The following is a 21872-nucleotide window of genomic DNA, read 5'->3' on the forward strand; positions in this document are numbered from 1 at the left end:
TTATATTGGACACATCCAGATAATTCAGGATAATTCCCCATCTCAAAGTATTTAATAGCAACTACGAAGTCCCTTTTACCGTGTAAGGTAACATATTCACAGACTGTGGGCATCTTTGGCAGGGGGAGGGTACTAATTAGTCTTTTACAGCTATCCACTCCCTACATCTTCTGTTTTCTCCCAATTTTCTCTTGGCATCAACTACCTTTCTTTTTCAACCCAGATTGATGGGTAGGAAGAAACTATTCCTAGTGTCCTTAATTCTTTCACACCATTTTCCATACACCAAACGCACTGGAAAGCCCCTTCCTGAGACAATTCTATAATCTGTCTTTTCTGCTTATAGTCAAGAATTCAGTCTCCATGGATGAAATCTCCTTTTCCGTGTGTAAGACCAATCATTCTGCCTCTGCTCTCCATCTCTTTTCCTTCTTTCAGGATTCCTCCATCAATTTTTCTCTTTAGATCTTCAATTCTAGACCCCTGCTGTTAGCAATGAATTATTTTCTCTCATCTTAAAGAAAAAGTGAGGACTCTTCTTTCTAGAAAAGGAGCAGAAGCCTTAGTTCTCCCTGCCCCTCCTCGTTAAGTATAATTAAAAGTCATGGACATAATAGAACAATCATAAGAAGACTATGAAATCTTGAAAGAAGCAAGAAGACTACCTAGGGAACTTCAGGATTTAAGAATTGCATAAGAATGTGTTCTCTGGGTTTTCTTATCTCCCATATATCCTGGACTTGGAAATGGAGAAGTCTGAAAACTGGAACCAACATGCACAGGGGGAAAACCAAACCAAAACAAGAACAACACTTAAAATCTGCTCCCTAGAGTCAAAGGACCCAGAAAAGAGCAGCATAACAGGAAGAAAATCTTCTTGACAATATTGTATCCAATCAAACATAATGAATGATCCCTGCCTGGATAGTCTTAGGAGAGACCAAATGGGAGTTTGAGTTTTTGTCCCTCACATGGTGACAACAAGTGAGCCGGGGTGGTATTCCCCCGTCGCACTCTGTGTTGTGCTGGTGAGACTGGGTGGGGAGTCTGGACTTCCACCCTGGGTGGCACTTCCCTCCCTGTCAGCACACTATCAGTGGAGACTGAGTGGGCCATCCCAACGGGAGGAGAGAGTGTTCCTCATGTTTTCAGCTAGTGAGTGGAAGGGTAATCTTAGAGAGCAGAGATCAGAGAATGAAATTCTATAAATATGCACAAGAATTTGCTGACTGACTTACACATGTGATTTGATTTGCATTAACTCACCAGAAAGTTTGAGAACTGAACTAAGGTGTAGAACAGTACCCTGGTTTGCAGAGTGGCCTCTGAGCAGTACAAACACTAAGCAGACCAGAAGGGCTCTGAAAACTAGATTGTCATTGGAACCACAGCCCAGAGAAGTAGGCCAGGACCTAAGCACTAAGCCAAAACAGGGCAGCTCCCTGCAGAAAGGAAAGATTTAAATATAATCAAAAGTCTTCTACCATAATATTCAAAATGTCCAGGTTAGGACAGTAGGACAGCCTAGGTGGCTCAGCAGTTTAGCGCCACCTTCAGCCCAGGGTGTGATACTGGAGACCCGGGATCAAGTCCCACATCCGGCTCCCTGCATGGAGCCTGCTTCTCCCTCTGCCTGTGTCTCTGCCTCTGTGTGTGTGTGTGTGTGTGTGTGTGTGTGTGTGTGTGTGTGTCTCATGAATAAATAAATAAAATCTCAAAAAAAAAAAGTCCAGGTTATAATTGAATCATTTGTTGTAACAAGAATCAGGACAATAAATTGAATGAGAAAAGATAATCAACACACACTAATACCAAGATGAATTAGACGTTGGAATTATCTGACACAGATTTAAAGTAGCCATCAGAAAAATGATTCCATGAATAATCCTGAACTCTCTTGAAACAAATGTAAATATAGAAAATTTCAGTGAAGTAGAAAAAGATATAAAAGAAAACCAAATGGGAAGTACAGAGCTGAAAAATATAATAACCAAAATAAAAAACTCATTCAGTGAGCTCAATAATTGTTTGGAGATGACAGAGGATGGAATCAGTAAATGTGAGGACAGATCAAGAGAACTTACCCAATCTTAACAGAGAGAAAAATATACTTAAAGAAAATCATGGGTGGTGGTGGGAAGGAGGTCGGTACCTGGGTGGCTCAGTTGATTAGGCATCTGCCTTTGGCTCCTGGGATTGAGCACTGCAAAAAGTTGAGCTCCAGCAGGGAGTTTGCTTCTTTCTCCCTCTGCCCCTCCCCCTGCTCATGCTCTCTCTCAAATAAAACCCTTAAAATTTTTTTCATTTCTTAAAAAAAAATCATCTGGGACCTGTGTAATAACAATAAAAAGCCCAACATTTCTGTCACTGAAGTCCCAGATGGAGAGAACAGTGTGGAATTTAAAAAATATTCCAAGAAATAATGGCCAAAAATTTCCTAAATTTGGTGAAAGGCCAAGAAGTTAAGCAAGGCCCAAATGAAATAAACACAAAGAAATCAAAGCCAAGACACATTATTGTCAAGCTTCTGAAAACTAAAGACAAAGAAGAAAATCTTTAAAGGAGAGAGAAGGGGCGGGGGAGAGAGGAAGGGACGTGGGCTAAAGAGGTGATGCCTGTCCAGTAGGGAACACCAATGTGAATGTTAATAGATTTCTCAACTGAAACCACCTGAACTGTTCTCACCAAGGTCGCTGAGGCCTCCTAATAAACAATTACATGGCCTTGGACTCTGCAGCATTTTCTCTCTGCCGATCTCTCCTCTTTTGGAACAGTCTTTCTTGATGCCTGGGACATTGGAGCATCCCGGTTTTCCCATTTAGCATTCATTCCCAGGCTCCTCTCCTACCCATTTGTTTAGCTGTCTCAGGGCTCTGCTCTCTACTCACTTGTCTATTCTCACAGGGCATGCTCAGTCTTGCCCAGTCTTCACCTGGATTTTAAGTCAGATTTACTGAGGTGTTATTTACCTATAGTAAAATCCACCTATTTCAGTGTTCAGGTCTATGAATTTTGAAAAACATACAGTCCTGTTATCACCACCACAATCAAGAAAAAGAATATTTCCACCACCTCCTCAAAAATTCCTTCAGATTCTTTTGTTGTCCATCCCCCCCGCCCCACCTCTAGTCCTTGGCAAACATCCATCTTTTTTCCATTCCTATAGTTTTGCCTTTGCCAGAAGGTAGATTCCATTTAAACATCTGCCAATAAAAATTATGCCTTTCTCATTTACATTTCTAGCGCTAACCTGTCTTTTGAGTTTCAGAATTGTCTATCCAATGTCTTTTCTTTGGGTCAGATTTAGAATCCCTTTTTCTTCATGCATCGAGAAGGTTGAGTGATTTAGAAGTTACTTAACCGCTCTAAGCCTTAATTTTCCTCCATGAAAGTGGGGAATGCTACTTTTGATTTCTTGGGGAGGTTAAATAAGGTAAACAAACACCACCAAGTAGCTCAGCAGGCTGGGTATTCACAACAGACACTCAATACATCATTAATATAAACTGCTCGTGATGAAGTTCAATTTCTTCAAGGGTCCTGAACCTTCTGGAGGATGGACTTCTTTCTGGGTTGTCCATCCACTTGCTGGAGAGTTCAGGCCTCCTCAGAGGCCAGGAATCCTTCTCCCCAACAGTCAGTGCTTTATGTCTTTACAACAGACTGGGCCAAAGAACAAGCAACATTTGCAACAACTGCAAATCTGAATTCTCAGAAGGAGTTTGTAGTACAACTGAGTTTTTCAACCAGCCAATTATAATTGCTTCATGTCATGAGAATTCCTCTAGTTAGCCTCAAGTTTATGGGGCTGATTAATATCTGAAATAAACATAGTTTAATTTCAGATCCCTTTTACATAAAGGCAAAAAAAAGTGCACAATGTCATTTTGCAATACATACCGCTCTAGCATGATTACTTGCAAAGCTTCCCAGTCATTTACAGCACTGTATGCACTGCAGCTTTGCTTCACATCCAATGGGCACAGGGAGAAGGGCCAGACCATTCACTCTTACATATGTTTGTATTCCGAGTCTACATGTGTTCATATACTATCAACCAGTAGCAATTTATAATTCATTCCAAGAAGCCATATGTATGTTAGTGGATGCTTTGTGATTTCTCTCTAGATGAACTAAACAAAAGTGCCTTAATAAAAGTAAACTGACAAGAATCACACTGTTCTCATTTCAAACACACATAAAGGAACTAAAATGTTATGAAATATGCCAGGCAGTTTTTATTAATCTCCTAACCTCCAGAGAAAGAGATTGCAATTAGATTTACATTAGAATTGTCACAGCTAGCAATTTTTTTAATACCAGAAGCTAGCCTTCAACGATTTCATGCTACACATACACACTAAAAATGCAGTTAGTGTAATGCAAAGAAATTAAAATTACAATTGAAGTGTCATACAGTAAGTGAAAAAGCTTTAACGTCCTGTCTGGTCATAGAGCTAATAATGACTTTATGCAGAATACAGTGAAACAAAGCTATCTTTCTCAGGAGCCAGGGTGCGTCTGTGGCCTGCACTGTTTTGCTGAGGCCATATACAGCTGTACGTGGTTATAGGAACATTAGTTAAGTGAGCCTGTAAAAAACATCTGTATTTGAGATCACATAAGATTCTGCACATTTCCTCCTCCCTGTGGCAGCCAATCAGAAATCTTGCTGACAGGCAAACTTGTACAGAACGCATGATCCTATTTAGATTAATTCTTCTTAATGCCTTACACAGACCTACTTTCCTGGCATATCGTGGAGAAGACAGGTCAGTTCCATTCAAAACCTAGAGACAGAAAACACAAGCTTGATTACTTGGTAAAATATATGATGATACTGGTAGGGAATGTGAGTGCTCAATCCCTATAAAAGTAAGACTGGTGGACTCTTCCCCAACTCAGAGTTCAGGCATGAGGCACGCTGGAAAATAAGTACTTGGCCAGTGGGCAGTCTGGAGAACTGAGATTTAACTGTGGTTCTGTTATTACAGATTCAGTTCTTTACTCTCTACTCAGTAACATGATACATCCTCACTCTTTGCAATGGAACCCTGAAGTGCTGTCCAATCCTTGGCTCTAGACTTTGGCCCATAGGATGTTAACCAACACCAGAGAGTGGATCGAAGTGTGCTCCTCAGCTGGGCTCCCTTGCTCTCTGGCCTCTGCCATGGATGTAAGAACATACCTGAGCTAGCTCATTTGGTCCACTGGGATGATGGGTGACATGTGGAGCAGAACATGTGAGCTAGCCCAAGCCAAGGTCAGCACAGCTGCTGAGCCAAGCACGGCTTAGATCAGTCAACCTGCTGGCTTATAAGCCAAACAAGTGCTTATGCAGTTGTCTGTAATACAGTGACTGTGACCATAGCTAACTGAAGCAGCCACGAAGGACTCCGTAACCCTAGGCAATCCTTTCCCTGTCTGGTCCTCCACAGCTCATCTATAAAGTGAGAAGAGGGACTGGAGAGGCCATACAGCCTCTTCTAAAGGTAACTGGGGACCAAGAAATCTGGGGTGAGAAATGCTCCAGATTCCAGGTGCTCAGAGTCCTTCAAAGCCTAGAAGAGGCTGAAGGAAAAACACTTCCATCAGCACTGTAGGCAGGCAGATGAGCCTTTACGCCCAGGGACAAGTCTGAAAGGTCTGGCAATGTGACCAGTTATGTAAAAAGTCTGTGAACGAAGAGGGCCTGACAAACTTTTTAGCCAGCTCCAGAAGAAAACTTGTTTTTCTGTTGATTCAAATGTAAACAAAAAAGCAAGTCAGAAGACAGAATTGGAGAAAATGGAAATTTTTATTTTTAAACACTAGTACATTTTCAGGCTGTTTTAAAAAGGAAAAATCATATTAGTTGAAAACTATGCATCAAAGCATATTTATTTAAACTCTAATTTTACAAACACATAATGAAAAGAAATATATTTTATAAATATCTACTCAGAATATTATGGAAAAAAAGTGTTTAAAAATAACAGCCCCAGATCTCCCTCTTTAAATATATAAAATTCCCATACAATTCATAAGAATTCTTTCTCAAGAGCCAGAAATTTCACAAAGGCCAATAACTCAGTTCTCATCAGACACAATCAAAAGTAATAGGGATATAAAAAATGTAAAAGTTCTGTACAAGGGAAATCACAGATAGCACACAGGTAAGTCTCATTACCATACAGGCCATTTGTGTTTTAAAAATGTTTTATAAAAACTGCCATTTAAAACAAGTAAGTGTGAGTCCTTCCCTGACTGTGGAAAATATATAAATTATCACCCTCCTACCCGGGTATCAAGGTTCCCACCTGCTGGGGCTGGGGAGAGGTCTCCATGTGTTTCCTGACTATGGGCCTAATTAGGACCCACCTCCTCTGTCAGGGGCATTTTTTGCTGGGTAATTCACTACTATTTCCTTTCGTTTAGAAAAATTCTTTGGGATCTTACAAGACAATTGCTCACAAGTGGAAAGCAAGACCAGGGGATGGCTTCAGATTGTTGTATCCAATTAGTAACACTTGTAATCTATGGTTTGGGTGACCAAACTCCGTAGAGCCTAATTTTCCACCGTCAGAGACATACCCTATCACCTACCCCAGGGAAATACACTGTGTGGCCCCAAAGTTGTCCCTTCATCTTTCCTTCTCCAGCCCAAATTGCTCTGTTGCCTGTAGCGCAGCAGCATATGGAGATTACTGTCTCTTCTGACACTTCTTCTGAAAAGAGCTCTTCAAAAAGGTGCGGTACACGGGGTCATCCACATATTCATTCTTAAATCTGGAGCTCAGCATTCTTTGTCTCTTTTTTTCCCCCTGGATTATGTCTGCTCCATAAAATGTGTCTTCAAATCGCATATCAGAGGCTGTGGACTAGAAAGAACCAGCGTCACACTGTGGAAAGCATGGCATTTGACGACAAGAATGGACAAAAATCTGATTCCAGCCAGCTTGAGGTGGCTTGCAGAGGCCAGGCCACTAGCCCAGGTTTTCCCACCTGCTCCATCCGGGCTCCTTTTTCCATGTAGCCTCAACTTTCTTCAGGATCTCCCACCCCCAGGGACCTTCCTGCAGCAGAAGCAGGATTAAAGTCTTGTCATTACATCTCCCTCACTGGCCATCTTCCCTCTCTGCCTCTTGCTCGACTCGGTTTTTGACCAATCTGTCAATGGTCATTTCTAATTCATCCCATTCCTATTTACCTCTGGGTCTCTGCCCATACAACTGCCCTGAAAGTATCCCAGCTCCAGTCCAGTTCCTCTCACACCTTTCTATCCTACATGTATTTGACTATTCTGTCCCCCAAGTATTGCTGGGAGCTCTCTTCTCTGACACTTTATAAGCCTTTCCTCCTGCCTTTCTCCTTCGTCCTCTAGGTGCTCACTGTGGTGTCTCTGGTGTTCCCCCTTCTAACGCTCTGTGCAACTCCGATGCTCCTGATGTTGTGCCTTTCTTGACATCTGCTCCCTGAGCCCTCATGCCTACACTCATGGCTTCCATCCCTGGGTCTCTGCCAAGGATACTCACATCTCTCACTCTGCTTCAGACCTCCTTCTGTGTTTAACTGCCCAGCAGGCATCTTGGTGTATTGATCCCAGGGGCACCTCAAATCAACCTACTCTAAATTGAACTCAAAGTCTTCCCTCCCCATTACTATTTCCTTCTACTCCATACATGGCATAACCATCCTATCCATGTGACTACACTGATCAGAAACCAAAAAGTCACTGCAAATGGCCTCTAGCCCCTCCTAAACGTTCCTTGAAGCCCTCCGTCCCTTCTCCATTATCCCTGCTGGCCCATGGCAAAGGCCTCACATTTCCTCCCCTAAACCACCACGGCAAATGCCATACTCCCAGGATATTTTCTACAGAACCATGAGAAGAAAGTGCTCTACACACTAACTGATTATATGACATCTCTGCTTATCATCTTTCAATAGCTTTGCAGCCTTTTAAGATGGCACCCAGGCTCCCTAGACCTACATAGCGTGGTAATATCCTACCCCATGTTCTGGGCAGACAGAATTATTTGCAGTTCCTTGCCACACCTTACTGGCATATGCCTTTCTGTTATTAGATGGATTTTTTCCCTCTGCAGGGATGCTATTCTATTTTCTCTGCCACAGGCAAACGTGCAGGCCCTTCTTTTGGTTCCTGTAAGACTTTAAGTGTCAACGCAGTGGCATGAGGGCAGTTAGGTTTCTCCCTACTGGTGACTTCTTGAACCCTTTGTTGGTGAGGATATTAGGTAGTGAGTATGGATTTTTACAGGTTCTCCACACCAAGTAACATGCCTGGCACTCAGTCGTAGTTCAATTAATTGTTAGCCAGGTGAAGGAATGTGAACTTTTTCTGTTATGCTCAGGTAAAGGCTACATTAAAACACTATTTTTGCTTCCTAATTCCCTATTGTCTTGTTTCCTAAAATGTATTTCCAACTGGTTTTCACTGAGGTAGATCATTCTAGATGATGCCAATACACGGTACATCTCACTGTCCCTGAGGCCACCCCCTGGTTGGTGACACAAGCAGAGTACAGCTTTGAGGACTTGAAACACAGGTCAATTGTGGAAAAGAGATAAACAATGAAACAGCTACAAAGAAGATTGAAAACTAAAAAATGGAACCAAGTGCAGAGTAGGCATGCTCCTGGTCAGTTCATGAGATGGTTATCCAGGGTAACTAACAGGCTACCTGCATGGACACCCCCGACACTACCTTGTTTCAATCGGAAATAAAATAACTAAAAGATTATGGATTGGTTGAGCACCCTCTGCCATTAGGAGAAAACATTTTTGTTTCATTCATTCTTGGCAAAGTACTTCCTCTGAGTATTTCTCCCTTTAATAAGTGCTAAAGTTATCAAAGGAGAAAAATAAAACATCTATGAGAGTGTTGCCGTTGTGCGAGAACAGCAAAAGTCAGCCTCTCAAATACAATAATAAAACCGATTTACCAGCAGCAATACTTAATTATGCACTGTTGCCATGGTTATTCTGTGAGACAATAAAAGGTAATGGGGCCATTTCTGAAGTTAGTGGGAAAGAACCCCCGCAAAAATCACTGAGGTGGACTGCTGACTCTTTTGAAAAATTTCTTCCCAAGTCAGCGTGTGTCTAGGTGAACAGAAGTCATTAAAATATGAGGCCTCCTGTTTAGCAGTGAGGCTGCTAAGCCACCCGTCCTTTAAAAAAACAAGAGAGATTAATCATAAAATATCTTCCATCAATGAGTTTTCCGATTAGATTTGTTTCACCAAATGGGAAAAAAATAGCAGTCACAGACCAATGAAGGGCCAGAGGGTTATATTCTAACCTGAAGGAAAGGCTGGTTTGCTATATAACAGGTGCACGTAAGTCTTTGATTCACTGAAAACAGAGATAGCAAATCGGACTTAGTGACTGTGAACCTTTGTTCTTGCAGATATTTTCTACTAGGTTTATTTTTATTTTTTTAAAGATTTTATTTATTTATGAGAGACACAGAGAGAGAGAGAGGGAGAGAGAGAGAGAGGCAGAGACACAGGCAGAGGGAGAAGCAAGCTCCACACAAGGAGCCTGACATGGGACTCGATCCCGGGTCTCCAGGATCAGGCCCTCGGCTGAAGGCGGCGCTAAACCACTGAGCCACCCGGGCTGCCCTCTACTAGGTTTAATTGTTTGACATAACAGGTTACATTCAGATAGTATATGTGATTTATATATTTTTTACTGACTTACTTTTAATTCAGAAATTTTCTCTGAGAATTAAAAAAAGTTGGATGTTGGTATGATTGTTCAGAGAAAGGAATCTTAGGAAACTCAGGAGCTGGGTTCAAATAAAGCTATGTAGGAAGGCAACCTGGTATTGGAGACAAATCTATTATGGAACAGAGAGATTATGATCTGAGCAAAAAGCAGAAAGCATTTTTTTAATACGATTAAGAAATAGTATTTGAAATCTGCAAGACCCAGCTGGTGCTTAATCACACAGGCACTAGAAAATCAAAGACCTGAGAGCCTTAGAGAGACTACCTACTCCATTCCCCACCCTTCAACCTCTGGGTGAATGAATGAATGAATGAATGGAGGAGGGGGAACAAGGGAGGGCAGGAAGAGGAGGGAGAATCAATGGCAGACAGGAGCACAGCATGAGAGGAGCCATCTTTAGCATTTTGAAGAAGGTTGCTCTTAGGAGATTTTAAGATGTAGGGCATGAACAGATATTTTTTAGATCTTTGTTAGGATTTAGCCATTGTCTTTACAATAGGAATATCTGATTTTCTCTTCCCTGCAGCTTATCTGGTGGTTAGTCTATTTTCAGGTGTGTGGGTCCCCTCTGTGCCACGTTGCTCGTTGGGTGGGTAGCAGTGCTGTTACTATCACTCTGCTCTTGACTATTTCACTTTGAAGGACCTTCCTCTCAAGGATGCCACTCAGAGAGTTGATACCTGGTGCAGTTACCCCGTTCCCAGCACCTCACCTGAAAGGAAAAGGAGCTAAATATACAACTGAAGATTTAAGGAATTCAAGGATTCTCCAAATTAAGTTAACTCTATCACTGCAGAAAAGTATATCATAAGCATTCGCTGAAAACTAAGGGTATCGTTTATTCTGGAAAAAAATTTCATTTTAGTCAGAAAAATCCCATTCATTCAAATTTCCCTGTTTAGGATTTATCATTTTGTAAATGTGGTAGATGCAATTCTAAATGAGTAAAATTGACTTCATTTCAGGGTCCACTAAATATTTTATGATACAATAATGAAAACGAAGTTATTGTGAATTATATTTTTTAACAGCTTCAGTTTTGATTATTTGTCCATGTTTGTCTTTTAATGGCATGTATAAAGCTTGAAACTAAAAACATTTAAAAAAAAACAGCTTTAGTATTCCCACATCTAGTTTTTGGGCTTTTTTTAAATTTCTTTAGTTAGAAAAGTGAGAGCCTACTTTAATTATGAGTTGACACAAACATTAATGAGTTTCTGGCGGGATGTTAATCAATATATGATAAGGCTCTAGAAAACCAGATATTCACTTATACTATGTCCCCTTTATTATTATTTTTTTACTATGTCCCCTTTCATCTACTATTGAAAACTTCCTTTAACATTTCGTCTGCTGATAAGATTATAAATGTCTAGATGGTACCTTTGTATGATCCAAGTACCTTGCACAGAGGACATATTCAACAACTGTTTTGGTATGGCAACAGACATTAATTTAACATCATTTGATCTCATTAGAAAACAAAACAAGGAACCTGCACTGGTTTCCTCGTTAGGGCCAAATTTGAGGTTTGCCTAAGTAAGGGAAAAGTTGCACTGGTTTTCTTGAAAATCATTCCACCTAAGTATGTTTACTGCTGGGCTTGGGAAACAGAGGATGAAAGATTCCTATGGCAGATCCCTGAGGGATATTTGCCCGCACTTACAAAACGAGCTTTCACTCTCTTGGGTAACTCTTCATCTAAAGTATAGATGTCCTCTCTCTTCATTGCTATCTGGGATCCATCTTCAAATTCAACCTAATGTGAAATAAGACATCATGATACGTATGTGTGTGTATCGTATAGACATACACACACACACACACACACACACACATTCATAAACAAAGAAGCACTCACCATTTTCTTCTCAAGGTTCCAATTAACAACATAAAAAAAAAGAAAGAAAAAAAGCACTCAAGCAGAACAAACAAGAGAACCAGCCAACCAGCTAAGGAAGGAAAAAAAGTTCTTTCCCTTATCAAACCAAGAACATTGTAGGTTTTCAAACAGATCAAAATTCTTGAAAATGAGTGTCTCTGAAGATGTGATATGAAAACTTTATCCTCACCCCCAAAGTGAAAACAAAGAAACATAGCTGCTGTTCAAATGATTTCTCAGAACATGAGATTGTGGCCAATTTTGCATTAAGACTGGTGGGGCCTTGTTGGTACCTTTTGTTTCTTTAAAAGGCTCTGGTACCATATGAGGGAGATATACTCATATATTTACTCTTGTATAATAATCCTCCCAGAAAGTAATTTCTCAAGTTCTTAAAACTCACTTTTGTCAAATTCAACCATTTGGCCAGGAAAATCCCAGGTTCTCAACCTCATAACATGTAAACCACAGTAATCTGTGAAAACCTTCATCTAAAATGAAAATTTTAAACTTTTTCTTCAAGCTAATCGAATGGCAGGAAACAATTTTATAACCAGTTTTTTCAACATTTTAGGAGGTTTTGTCAGAGAAAAGTGACACTGGCTAACAGAAACCTAGAGCATTTGGGGGAAATTCATCAAATTCCCTATTCAAAGTGATCATTCTTAGTTTAAGTTTAACCACATATGACCATCAGGAGCAAACAACAAAGGGGATGCAATCAGGATAGAATATCTATCTAACCCTGAACCATTTATGATATTTTTGAAGTCCCCAAGTTGTCTATCTGAAATCTTTACATGTAAAGCAATTAAAATAAGCTTGCACTTCTGGTTAAAAGATAAGTAAAACTATGCAGCTATACTACGTAAATTAAAAAAAAATCTGCTGGAGTTTAAAATATTACAATAAGGATAATACATATAATTAAATTTCTTATCCATGTACTGCTCACATTTGACTAAGCTGAAACAACAGGGTGGAATTGGGTCTTGGTCACAGGAGAGCTTCCCATTACTTGCCAGAAGGCTGAGATGGGGAGGCTTCTCTTCCTGGTCTTGTTTTAGCAGAATGGTTTCTTTAATATTTAATTAGACCAAGGTGTCATCTCACTTATACAATTTGATAGCATAACTAGAACTACTTGTACCTACAAGTAGTTTCATCTGTTTTAGATCATCCAAAGATTCTAAAAAGAGAGAAAGGCAATTATTAAAACTAAAAAGGAATATGGTGAGATGACCAATCATTCCAAGACCAAAGGGTCTCCCAGGATGCAGGATTTTAGCACTAAAGAACAGTCCCTTGCAAGCTGGGATAATTGTTCACCCTGGATGGGACAGAGCTGAAAGTAAACTTGGGCCCTTCCCTTTACCAGCTGTGTGCTCTTCAACAAATTATTAAATTCATGTAACCTTTTTACCCTCATTTGTAAAAATAGGAGTCAAAAACATTTATCTTGAGGGTCTACTGTGAGGGTCAAAAAAGTGCATATGCAGAATATTTAGCACAGTGAAATAGAAATTTTTTCAGTTATATCTATTTTTATAAACATCTTTGCTCATTCAGTGATGAGACTGAATAATTAGACACAAAACGAAAAATGATCTCAAAAGGGCACTTGGTTTAATGAGGAATTTTTAACTACTTGTACTTGAGAGAAAACTTTAATATTAGCCTTAACTTTTTCATTGAGTCTATAAATATGCCTATAGTTCTATGTTGATAGGCCATCATAAATTCAACTGAAGTTAATACACTGATTACTAATTAGCCTGAATTTCAGCATGTCCTCGTTATACTTTTCATGTAGCTACTAGCTTTGCTACGTGTAAGATGCTTCACTTTTGCATTTATTGTTTAATTATATTTATTTTCTTTTGAATGATGTAGTAATGCCTCTTTTCTAGGAGTCTCCAGTATTAATTGTCTGTCTTTTGATTTTTGCATAATTCTGGACATTCTGATACAAAGAAGCTCCAGCACCTACCGTGTTATAAATGATCTGAGTCTGCAACTTAACACAGGACAAAGGGGGATATAGCCTTTACCACACACGTGTGAGCGCGCGCGCGTGCACACACACACACACACACCATACGTATAAATGTCCTCCCCACCCTACTCACCTTGGGTTTTTCTAGACCTTAAAAAATGTTCAAGTTTCCTGAAACTTCTTTCAACTCCTTTAATTACTTCTTCCAACTCCTTTAATTACATTGTGCTCTAGTACTTAAAATGTACTCTTTCTGCCCCTTATCAGTCTTTGAACAATTTCTGTGCTGACACTGGCAGTATTATCATACACCAGCTGCTTTTAACTTAACATGCCTGAACCTTCTTACTTTTTCTTCTTTTACTTCACTCTTCCTGTTTTTACTCTACTGCTTAGCTTGAGAATGTTGATTTCTGCCACTGGGCTACTGGAAGTACTACAACATATTGATTCTAGTCAGGGTGCTCCTTTTTAAAGCCTGAAGGAACATAAATACACAGCTGCCGTCCATGTCGTTTTCCTTGTTAGAGTTTAATCATTCTCGTTTCTGATAGGGATAAAATATTTTCATCATTCAATTGTATATGTACTCTTTAGTAATATGTAGAGTGAATATCCAACCAATTGCTGTACTTTTCATAAAATAAGCACTCCTCTAAGCTTAGGTGGCCATGACTGTGTCCATGCATGACTGATTTAGGTTTGAGGAGACACCCAATGGGGGTTTGTCTCTCAGGCAAAATCCACTAATTCATGGGCTGCTGGCTGATGAACAGCCATCACTGTCTTGGCTTATGGTGAGATAAATCAGCCAATCAGTCTCTCTCCATATGATGTACACACAAGAAAGCATCCAGTCACTTATCTTTGTAGCCTATCTATATTCTTTACAATTAAACCCATCCTTCACATGCTATTCATTTCCCAGTGTTGAACTTGATAATAAAACTCAAATATCTGGGTCATTAGAGATCAAATCTTTGCCGCCTTTATAAAATAACAGGTGCTCCAAATTCATGTGGCTTATTGATCAGCAGGACAATGCATATACATCTGCCCTTTGGCTTCTCCTGTCCATCCCATCAAGCATATCCACAGGACAGCACTCACCTGGTACATGTGAGCAACATTTGAACCTAGATACTTTGCCCCATAGAGTTTGCCATCAGGCCACTTGACTTGGACGACTTCTCCCTCAGTAGGAGGGCCCAGTTTCACACAGTCTCGGCTCTGTGGAAGAAATAGACAGGCTTTTCAAGGCAAGTGTCTAAGTGACTGCATTTAGAACTTAGCAAATGATGAACTCCTGGCAATTAAAAGGAGTTATTGCCTCTGTGTTTTATGGATTATGATCTTGCATGGGTGTTCAGGGGAAGAGATATGAGCCAAAGGAGTACTTAAAGATTCAGCCTACATCATAAAGTTGCAAAGGAGCCACCATAAGCCAAGCAGGAAAAAACAGCAGCATTTACATTTGCTACTTGACAAAGAATCGTTCGGAGGGTAACTAAAATATGCGCAGAAACTCTTTAACTGAAGAGACTAGCCCATGATTTACAACATCTGACATTTATAATAGCATTTTTGCAGTTAACCAAATGCTGTAACATACAACTCACTTGATCCTTATAATCACTACACAAAGAAGGCAGAGATTATTGATTATTCCCATTTTACTGACAAGGAAACTGAGCCTCCAAGGGGACTCCTTTAAGTTGTCAGAATCTCTGGAAGAGAGAAGCTGAATAGGAGAGTAAGAGTTGGGACATACAGGAGTAAATGGGGCCAGGGAGGAACAGAGTGATGTTCTAGCCAGCAGGCTGTGACAAAGCAGCAAGGGAAAAGGAAAGGTAGGAACACTTGCAGCATAAAGAGGTGAGGCTGGGAGGGGTGTGCGCTGCTCAGCAGGCCTCTTCAGAAGACCCTTTGACCTCCCCAGAGAGGCATGCTTCTGCTGGCCACCCGTTAAGTGACCACCCTCTTCCTTCCACGGGCATCCACGGTGGCACCTCATAACCAATCTTTTCACTTCATGTCTTCTACTCAGTAGTACCCCCTCCTAAGGCGGTAGTTCAGAGCAAACCCTGAAGTCCATCCTCAAAGTTGCCTTGTTATTTGGCAGGGAAGGAAGCAGAGGAGAACTTGAGTTATCTATCCACAAGGTCAAGTAAAATATTTTCATAGACATAGTTTGCAAACTCTTAAATTTGTATGTATTGGGTATCACATATAAAATTTTAATACAAATGAATTAAATACTTGATCTCTTTGGTAATTTTTTTGCACATTTAGCAATTTGTGTTTTGCTAATACTGGTATTTTACTGATGAGGCCAATCGAACTGATGGAAATACACACTTGACCAATCAAGCTATAAATGCAGACTGGGCATGGTTCTATGGTTTCAATGAGGGCACACACAGGAAATATTTAGTTGTTTATGACTAGAAATCCACCATCTATTACTTTTCATTATTAACAGAAATTTTGCATTATAAAGGAGTGGCCATTTTATTGCTGGGTTCAGATAATATATGAGAGGCTTAACTATTCACTTTTCCCACTGCAGACTCCCTTTTAAAGCTATAGGTAAAGAAAAACTTGTGTTCGGAGGCTCTACAGAATTGACAGTCTGCATCTAACTTAAATAAAAATAAGTTTCTCCTTCATAATATTTGACCTCAGGGCATGCAGAATTGAAAGGGTAGGCTGTAGAAATGTATTCCGCATATGCCCCTGGGGTTATCACCTCATTCTGCATCATTTCCCTTCCAGAGATGTACCTGGTACTAAGAATGCTGGAAAGTGCAGCTTCTCTCCACTTTCTACAGTCTCCTAGGCTGGGAAGCTACATCAGCTCTGGGGTAACTGAGCTGAAACCTGGAAACTTTGGTGACAGGAGTGGGCAGCAGGGGAGGTGGCACAAGAATAGGTGTCTTCCTTCTCCTAAAGTTTTCTTCCATGTGGAGGAGCCCCACTGGGGTAATGTTCCTGGCTACTTTTCCACTCTTATTCATCCACTCTTCCAAGAGGACAAGCAGTGGTATAATTTTGTTGAGTTCTGGATGAGGTGGCACTTTCCACACTCTGCACCACAGGGCCCTGGGGCACCCAGCAAACACATAGGGGCTCAGGTGGGTATTTTCAGGGGAAGCACAGTTACACTTATCAGACACCATGCTTACCACTACTACTCTGAAGCTGTTGGGACCCAAGTTACACAATAGATGGAACCCTGTAAAAAAGACATGCTGAGACACTCAGGGGCTGGGAGCCAGGAAGGAATGTTTGGTCACTGGCTTTCCTCCTCCTGTTCCCTTTCTCTTTGGAGCCACCCTGTGGACAGAGAACTCAAGTTCTGCTCTAATCCTTCCACCAAAAGGAGCTGGGGTGTCCTACACCCCTGTCACTAGGAGGTCTAATCCTCAGGTGTAGTATTAGGAACCCTGTCTGCCCACAGATATAAACCGCACACTACAACATCTTCTTTATTAGTAATGAAGATCTTTTCAATCTCCAAATCCTGACTCCAATGTCTATCTTGCTTTTTCTCGGGCAGGATAAATTCTATTTATTGGGCCCTCCTTCAATCCCCAGAGAAGGAATTAAAGGCCTTGGGGAACATAGAGTATGCACTCCCCATTTACTCTCCCACCAAAAACAACTGCCAAGTAGGAGGCTTAGGTCCTCCGTTTTAGAGATCTAACCTTTGGCAGAGATTTTCTAACCTGTAAAAGAATCCTCCATAACAAATCCTGCCCTGCAATTTTAAGTACTGTATCACCAAAGGTATAGCAATGGCTATAGAAGTGTGGCCCAAGCAGAGTACGAAGATACTTGAGCATTTACCATAAAAATATAGCTTTATTAATAAACAGATGCAACTCTACCAAGTGAGAGACAATTCTTTTTTTAAAAGGTGTTAAAATTGAAATGTCTGAGATATAGTTTAATACCTGTCTTACTTGGTACCTGTCAATTTACCTTTTACTCACAAGTTTTAATTTGGCATGGAAAGTGCCTGACCTCAGTGCTTGCCTCTACCTAACTTTTCTCTGTATCAGCTACACACACACACACACACACACACACACACTGACACACACAAAATCACTTCATACTCTATCATGTCAAACTCTAGGAAGGACACTTCAGTGTGCTTTCTCAGTTTTGCTTTCAGAACTTTTTCCTTTATTCGTAGAAGAGTAAAGAAAAACAACTATATAACAACACAAGATTGTTTTGTGAATCTCCTTTCCTCATCCTCCACCAGGAATCCCTCTGAGCCTTGATGGCTACCTTCTCATCCTCCACCAGATCAGTTAGCTGGAAGTGGTTTTATTCTGATTTGCATATATCTTCATTTAGTCTTATTCACTATTTACACCCCAGCTATTTTCCAAATGGATTTAAGGCAGCTCATAGTAAAGCACAAAAAAAAAAAATTATTTCTGTAACATCTAGTTTCCTCCATAGAGAAATGGTTTCAACCACCAGCTGTCTCAAAATTATGAGTTTGCCAGAAACTTTTTATGACTACATGAAATAAAAAGCATTCAAACAGAAATGGAAGTAGAAGCATGTGGGTTGATGAACAGAAGCTTAAAGGTTTAATATTGAGGTCCCCCTGGTCCCTCCAAAGCAGGAGTTTCCCAAACTGTCAGAATCACTAATCCAGTATCTATTTGTGTGAGACACTGGAGGAGCAAACAATGTCTAGCTCCCCAAGCCAGGGACAGAGGGCATCTTGTCCACACCTGGAGGCCAGTCACGCTGAGCACCGTGTATCTATGGCATTAGTGCCTCAGGGCCCTTGAAGAGCAACCCGTGTGGAGTGTGAGCTTTGGTTGCCATGATCACTTCAACCAGAAAAGAAATTCTATTTGATTTATAGATTGAATAAGATTTATTGATTGAATACTCTTAATAAGATTTCATGTTTAAAAAGTTTCTCTTAAAAATAAAAAGTCTGAAAAATAAAATCATGAGGCGATTCAGTTTGTGGAGAGCCCCTCTCGTAAAGGTCTTCAGGTGGCTCCCATCCCCCTGGGCTGTGCATGAGGAGCAGAGCTCCGTGGTTGGGAGGCACACATTAAAAATGGCAAGTCCAGTCTCCCTCTCTCCATAGCTCTATGTGACCCAGGTGACTTTTTTTTTTTTTCCAGGTGACTTTTTTAAAGCATTCTAGAATTGTGGTTTATTAAAGGATGTAAAGGATATAAAATGCTAACGAGGCTTTCCTAATGCAGTTCTTAGTATGTTGCTGGAGCAGGTAAGCACCTTTGCTGGAAAATTATATGCATTAAAACCTTGACTAATGCATTTTTCTCAGTTGCTGTCTAGACCCTCAGAAGCAGGTTGGCTTCACCTGACATAAATAGCTGTTTACCATTTGCTGTACTGCCTCCAGGGATGTGTAAACTCCCCTAAAGCCTGCCAGAGCTGCATCCACAGGGACACTGGTGTCTGGAGCTGCCAGTTAGCCTGTAGCTAGACTATTAAATAGATGACGTGAAAATTCAAGACAGAAATCATAATCACAGTCAATAGCAGGCCTCTGGCAATGATTAAAGGGCTCTGATGAAAGGACTGGGATGGTCATCAACCCAGGCAAGAGTACAGTGTCACCTCAAACTGCTGCCAAAGTCAGGGCTGATTCCTAACCTTGTTCCACCAACTATGCAGAAAACCCCATTGCTACTCGGATTATTTGAATTCTGAAGTCACTACATTCTTGGAACTCTTACTATGGCCTTTGAAAGGGGCCTCTCAAGTTGCTATGCTTGGATGCCTGTTTCACCATGCTCCACCTGACCCATCCCCACCTCTACTCCTAACAAGTATAAACCACAGAGCAGGCAACCCTGCCCATCAGTCCAGCTGCAGCACAGGAACATGTGGCATTTGGACTCCCAGTAGCTGATCGGCATATAGTTTGGAGCCTGACAGTCCCCCTTGGGGAAAGTGCTTAAGTGACTGGAAGCAAACTTATACCAGCAGCTGCTGGCATTTAGAGGAATAATCACCTGCTTGTTGATGGCCTCTGGCAGGGATCAACAAGACTGATTGATAGCCACGTACTAATTGTACTAGTGAGTGATCCATCGTTTGGCTGCCCGGCATCTGAACCTGCATCTCCCCTTCAGAGTCTCAGCAGGGGGCAGAACTGGCTGGCCATTACAGACACTGGGCAATGCCAGACACTCCTGTACCCAGCTTCCCTGACAGCCCACGTGGATGGGGGCCTCGCCAACTGGCTGCACCTGCTCAGAATGTAGGCCCTGTGATGAGAGATGCAGGGAAGCAGCAGAGGGGATAACACTGAAGGTGGCAGTGGCACCCACGCACCAGAAGCAGAGCCTAGGGCTAGGCTGACCACACAAGAGGAAGCAGCTGTGTCCTTCCTGGACTGGATCTGTAGCCTGGTCTTGCCCATATTCCAACTGAAGAGCCTCCTTTCTCTTCATCAGTTCTCTTTGTTCTTTTGCATTCCTAGAGATTCTGTGGGCTTCCTAATAGCTTTCCATTAAATTTCTTTAGTGCTTAAATCATTTACAGTCGCTTCTTGTTGCTTCAACTGACAACCTTGAACTGCTGGTTTGGGTGATGGCAGATCCCTCCTCTCACAAAGCAGAGAGGACACCTTTCATTTATTGGTGGAACATAAAGCTGGAGGGCTTCCCAGACCACCCAATGTTCATTCAAAGCATTTATGGGGAAAGCCATCTTTCAAAAAGTAAAGGAACATAGTCACAGCACTGTCACCTTCCTAATTGCAGGGCTTGGCCCTAGATCATCTGTGATTGTCCGTAAGTTTTCATTAAATACCACAATCTGGAGATGTACTCTCTTTAGGCATATCCACAAATGTTTCACAGGCCAGAAAGGTAAGTCACCAAGTATCTTGATCAGTGGTAGGAAACACTTCTGAAGGGCGCACACCACATTTGGATGGATTAAATTCTGGACTATTAAATAGAAGTCATATTTAATATCACCCTTCATGTGGAGATAACAAAGAAAGAAGAGATTTTGATATTTTTCTTAATAATTCTTTGTTCTGAGCATCTACTATAAATTCATTAGGGGAAATCACAGAATTTTAAAAGATAGAAAAAACAAAAATAACCTGTATTTCCACCACCTAGAAGGTTAACACCCTGTCAGAATGGCTAAAATAAAAAACATAAGAAACAACAGGTGTTGGCAAGGATGTGGAGAAAAAGGAACCCTTGCACACTGTTGATGGCGATACAAACTGGTACACACTACTGGATATTTATCCAAAAATATGTAAACACTAGACACATACCATATGATCCCATTCATATATGGAATTTAAGAACTAGAACAAATAACCAAGGAAGAAACACAACCAAGAAACGATTCTTCTTTTTTTTTTTTTTTTTGATTTTTATTTTATTTTTTTTTCTTTTTTCCTTTTTTTTTTTTTTATTAACTTTTATTGGTGTTTAATTTACCAACATACAGAAAAACACCCAGTGCTCATCCCGTCAAGTGTCCACCTCAGTGCCCGTCACCCATTCCCCTCCAACACCCGCCCTCCTCCCCTTCCACCACCCCTAGTTCGTTTCCCCGAGTTAGGAGTCTTTATGTTCTGTCTCCCTTCCTGATATTTCCCAACATTTCTTTTCCCTTCCTTTATATTCCCTTTCACTATTATTCTTCTTTTTTTTAAAGATTTTATTTATTTATTCATAAGAGACAGAGAGAGAGAGAGAGAGGCAGAGACACAGGCAGAGGGAGAAGCGGGCTCCATGCAGGGAGCCGGACGTGGGACTCAATCCGGGATTTCCAGGATCACACCCTGGGCCAAAGGTAGCGCTAAACCACTGAGCCACACGGGCTGCCCCCAAGAAACGATTCTTAATTATAGAGAACAGACTGATGGTCACCAGAGGGGAGGTGGGTGGGTGGGGGGAATGGTTGAAATAAGTGAAGGGGATTAAGAATATACTTACCATGATGAGCGCTTAGTGACATACAGAATTGAATCACTATATTATACACCTGAAACTAATTTAACACTGTATATTAACTATACTGGAATGAAAATTTTTAAAAAAGTAAATACTGTTACTATTTGGATTTATCTCTATGCTTCTGTGTTTTTTTAAAAAGTAGACCCTCCTATACATACAAAATTTTTTTCATAGCTACACAATTTTCTTTCACATTGAACACAACTGAGCTCTCCAAAGAGGGAGACAAGGCTGCCTTTTGTGAAGAGCTAAG

The 21872-nt window shown here is 40.9% G+C and overlaps 1 protein-coding gene across 3 annotated transcripts in view; it reads right to left on the reverse strand.

Annotated features, from left to right (window-relative positions):
* Positions 1-6628: 6628 nt before the first annotated feature.
* KDM4C (lysine demethylase 4C) overlaps positions 6629-21872 on the reverse strand; it is a 119775-nt gene continuing 104531 nt past the window's right edge. For 2 of the 3 annotated variants that reach the window (XM_041762576.1, XM_041762575.1), the window contains 3 exons: positions 14727-14846; positions 11405-11497; positions 6629-6860 (listed from right to left, as the gene is read on the reverse strand). In XM_041762576.1, the coding sequence (XP_041618510.1) occupies positions 6684-6860; positions 11405-11497; positions 14727-14846 (390 nt within the window). In that variant the 3' untranslated portion in view covers positions 6629-6683. Of the gene's footprint in view, positions 10451-11404; positions 11498-14726; positions 14847-21872 lie in introns of all 3 variants that reach the window. The other variant, XM_041762577.1, reaches the window with a different exon arrangement.

Source organism: Vulpes lagopus, chromosome 7 (genome assembly GCF_018345385.1).
Source record: "Vulpes lagopus strain Blue_001 chromosome 7, ASM1834538v1, whole genome shotgun sequence".
In the NCBI taxonomy this organism is placed as follows: Eukaryota; Metazoa; Chordata; class Mammalia; order Carnivora; family Canidae; genus Vulpes; species Vulpes lagopus.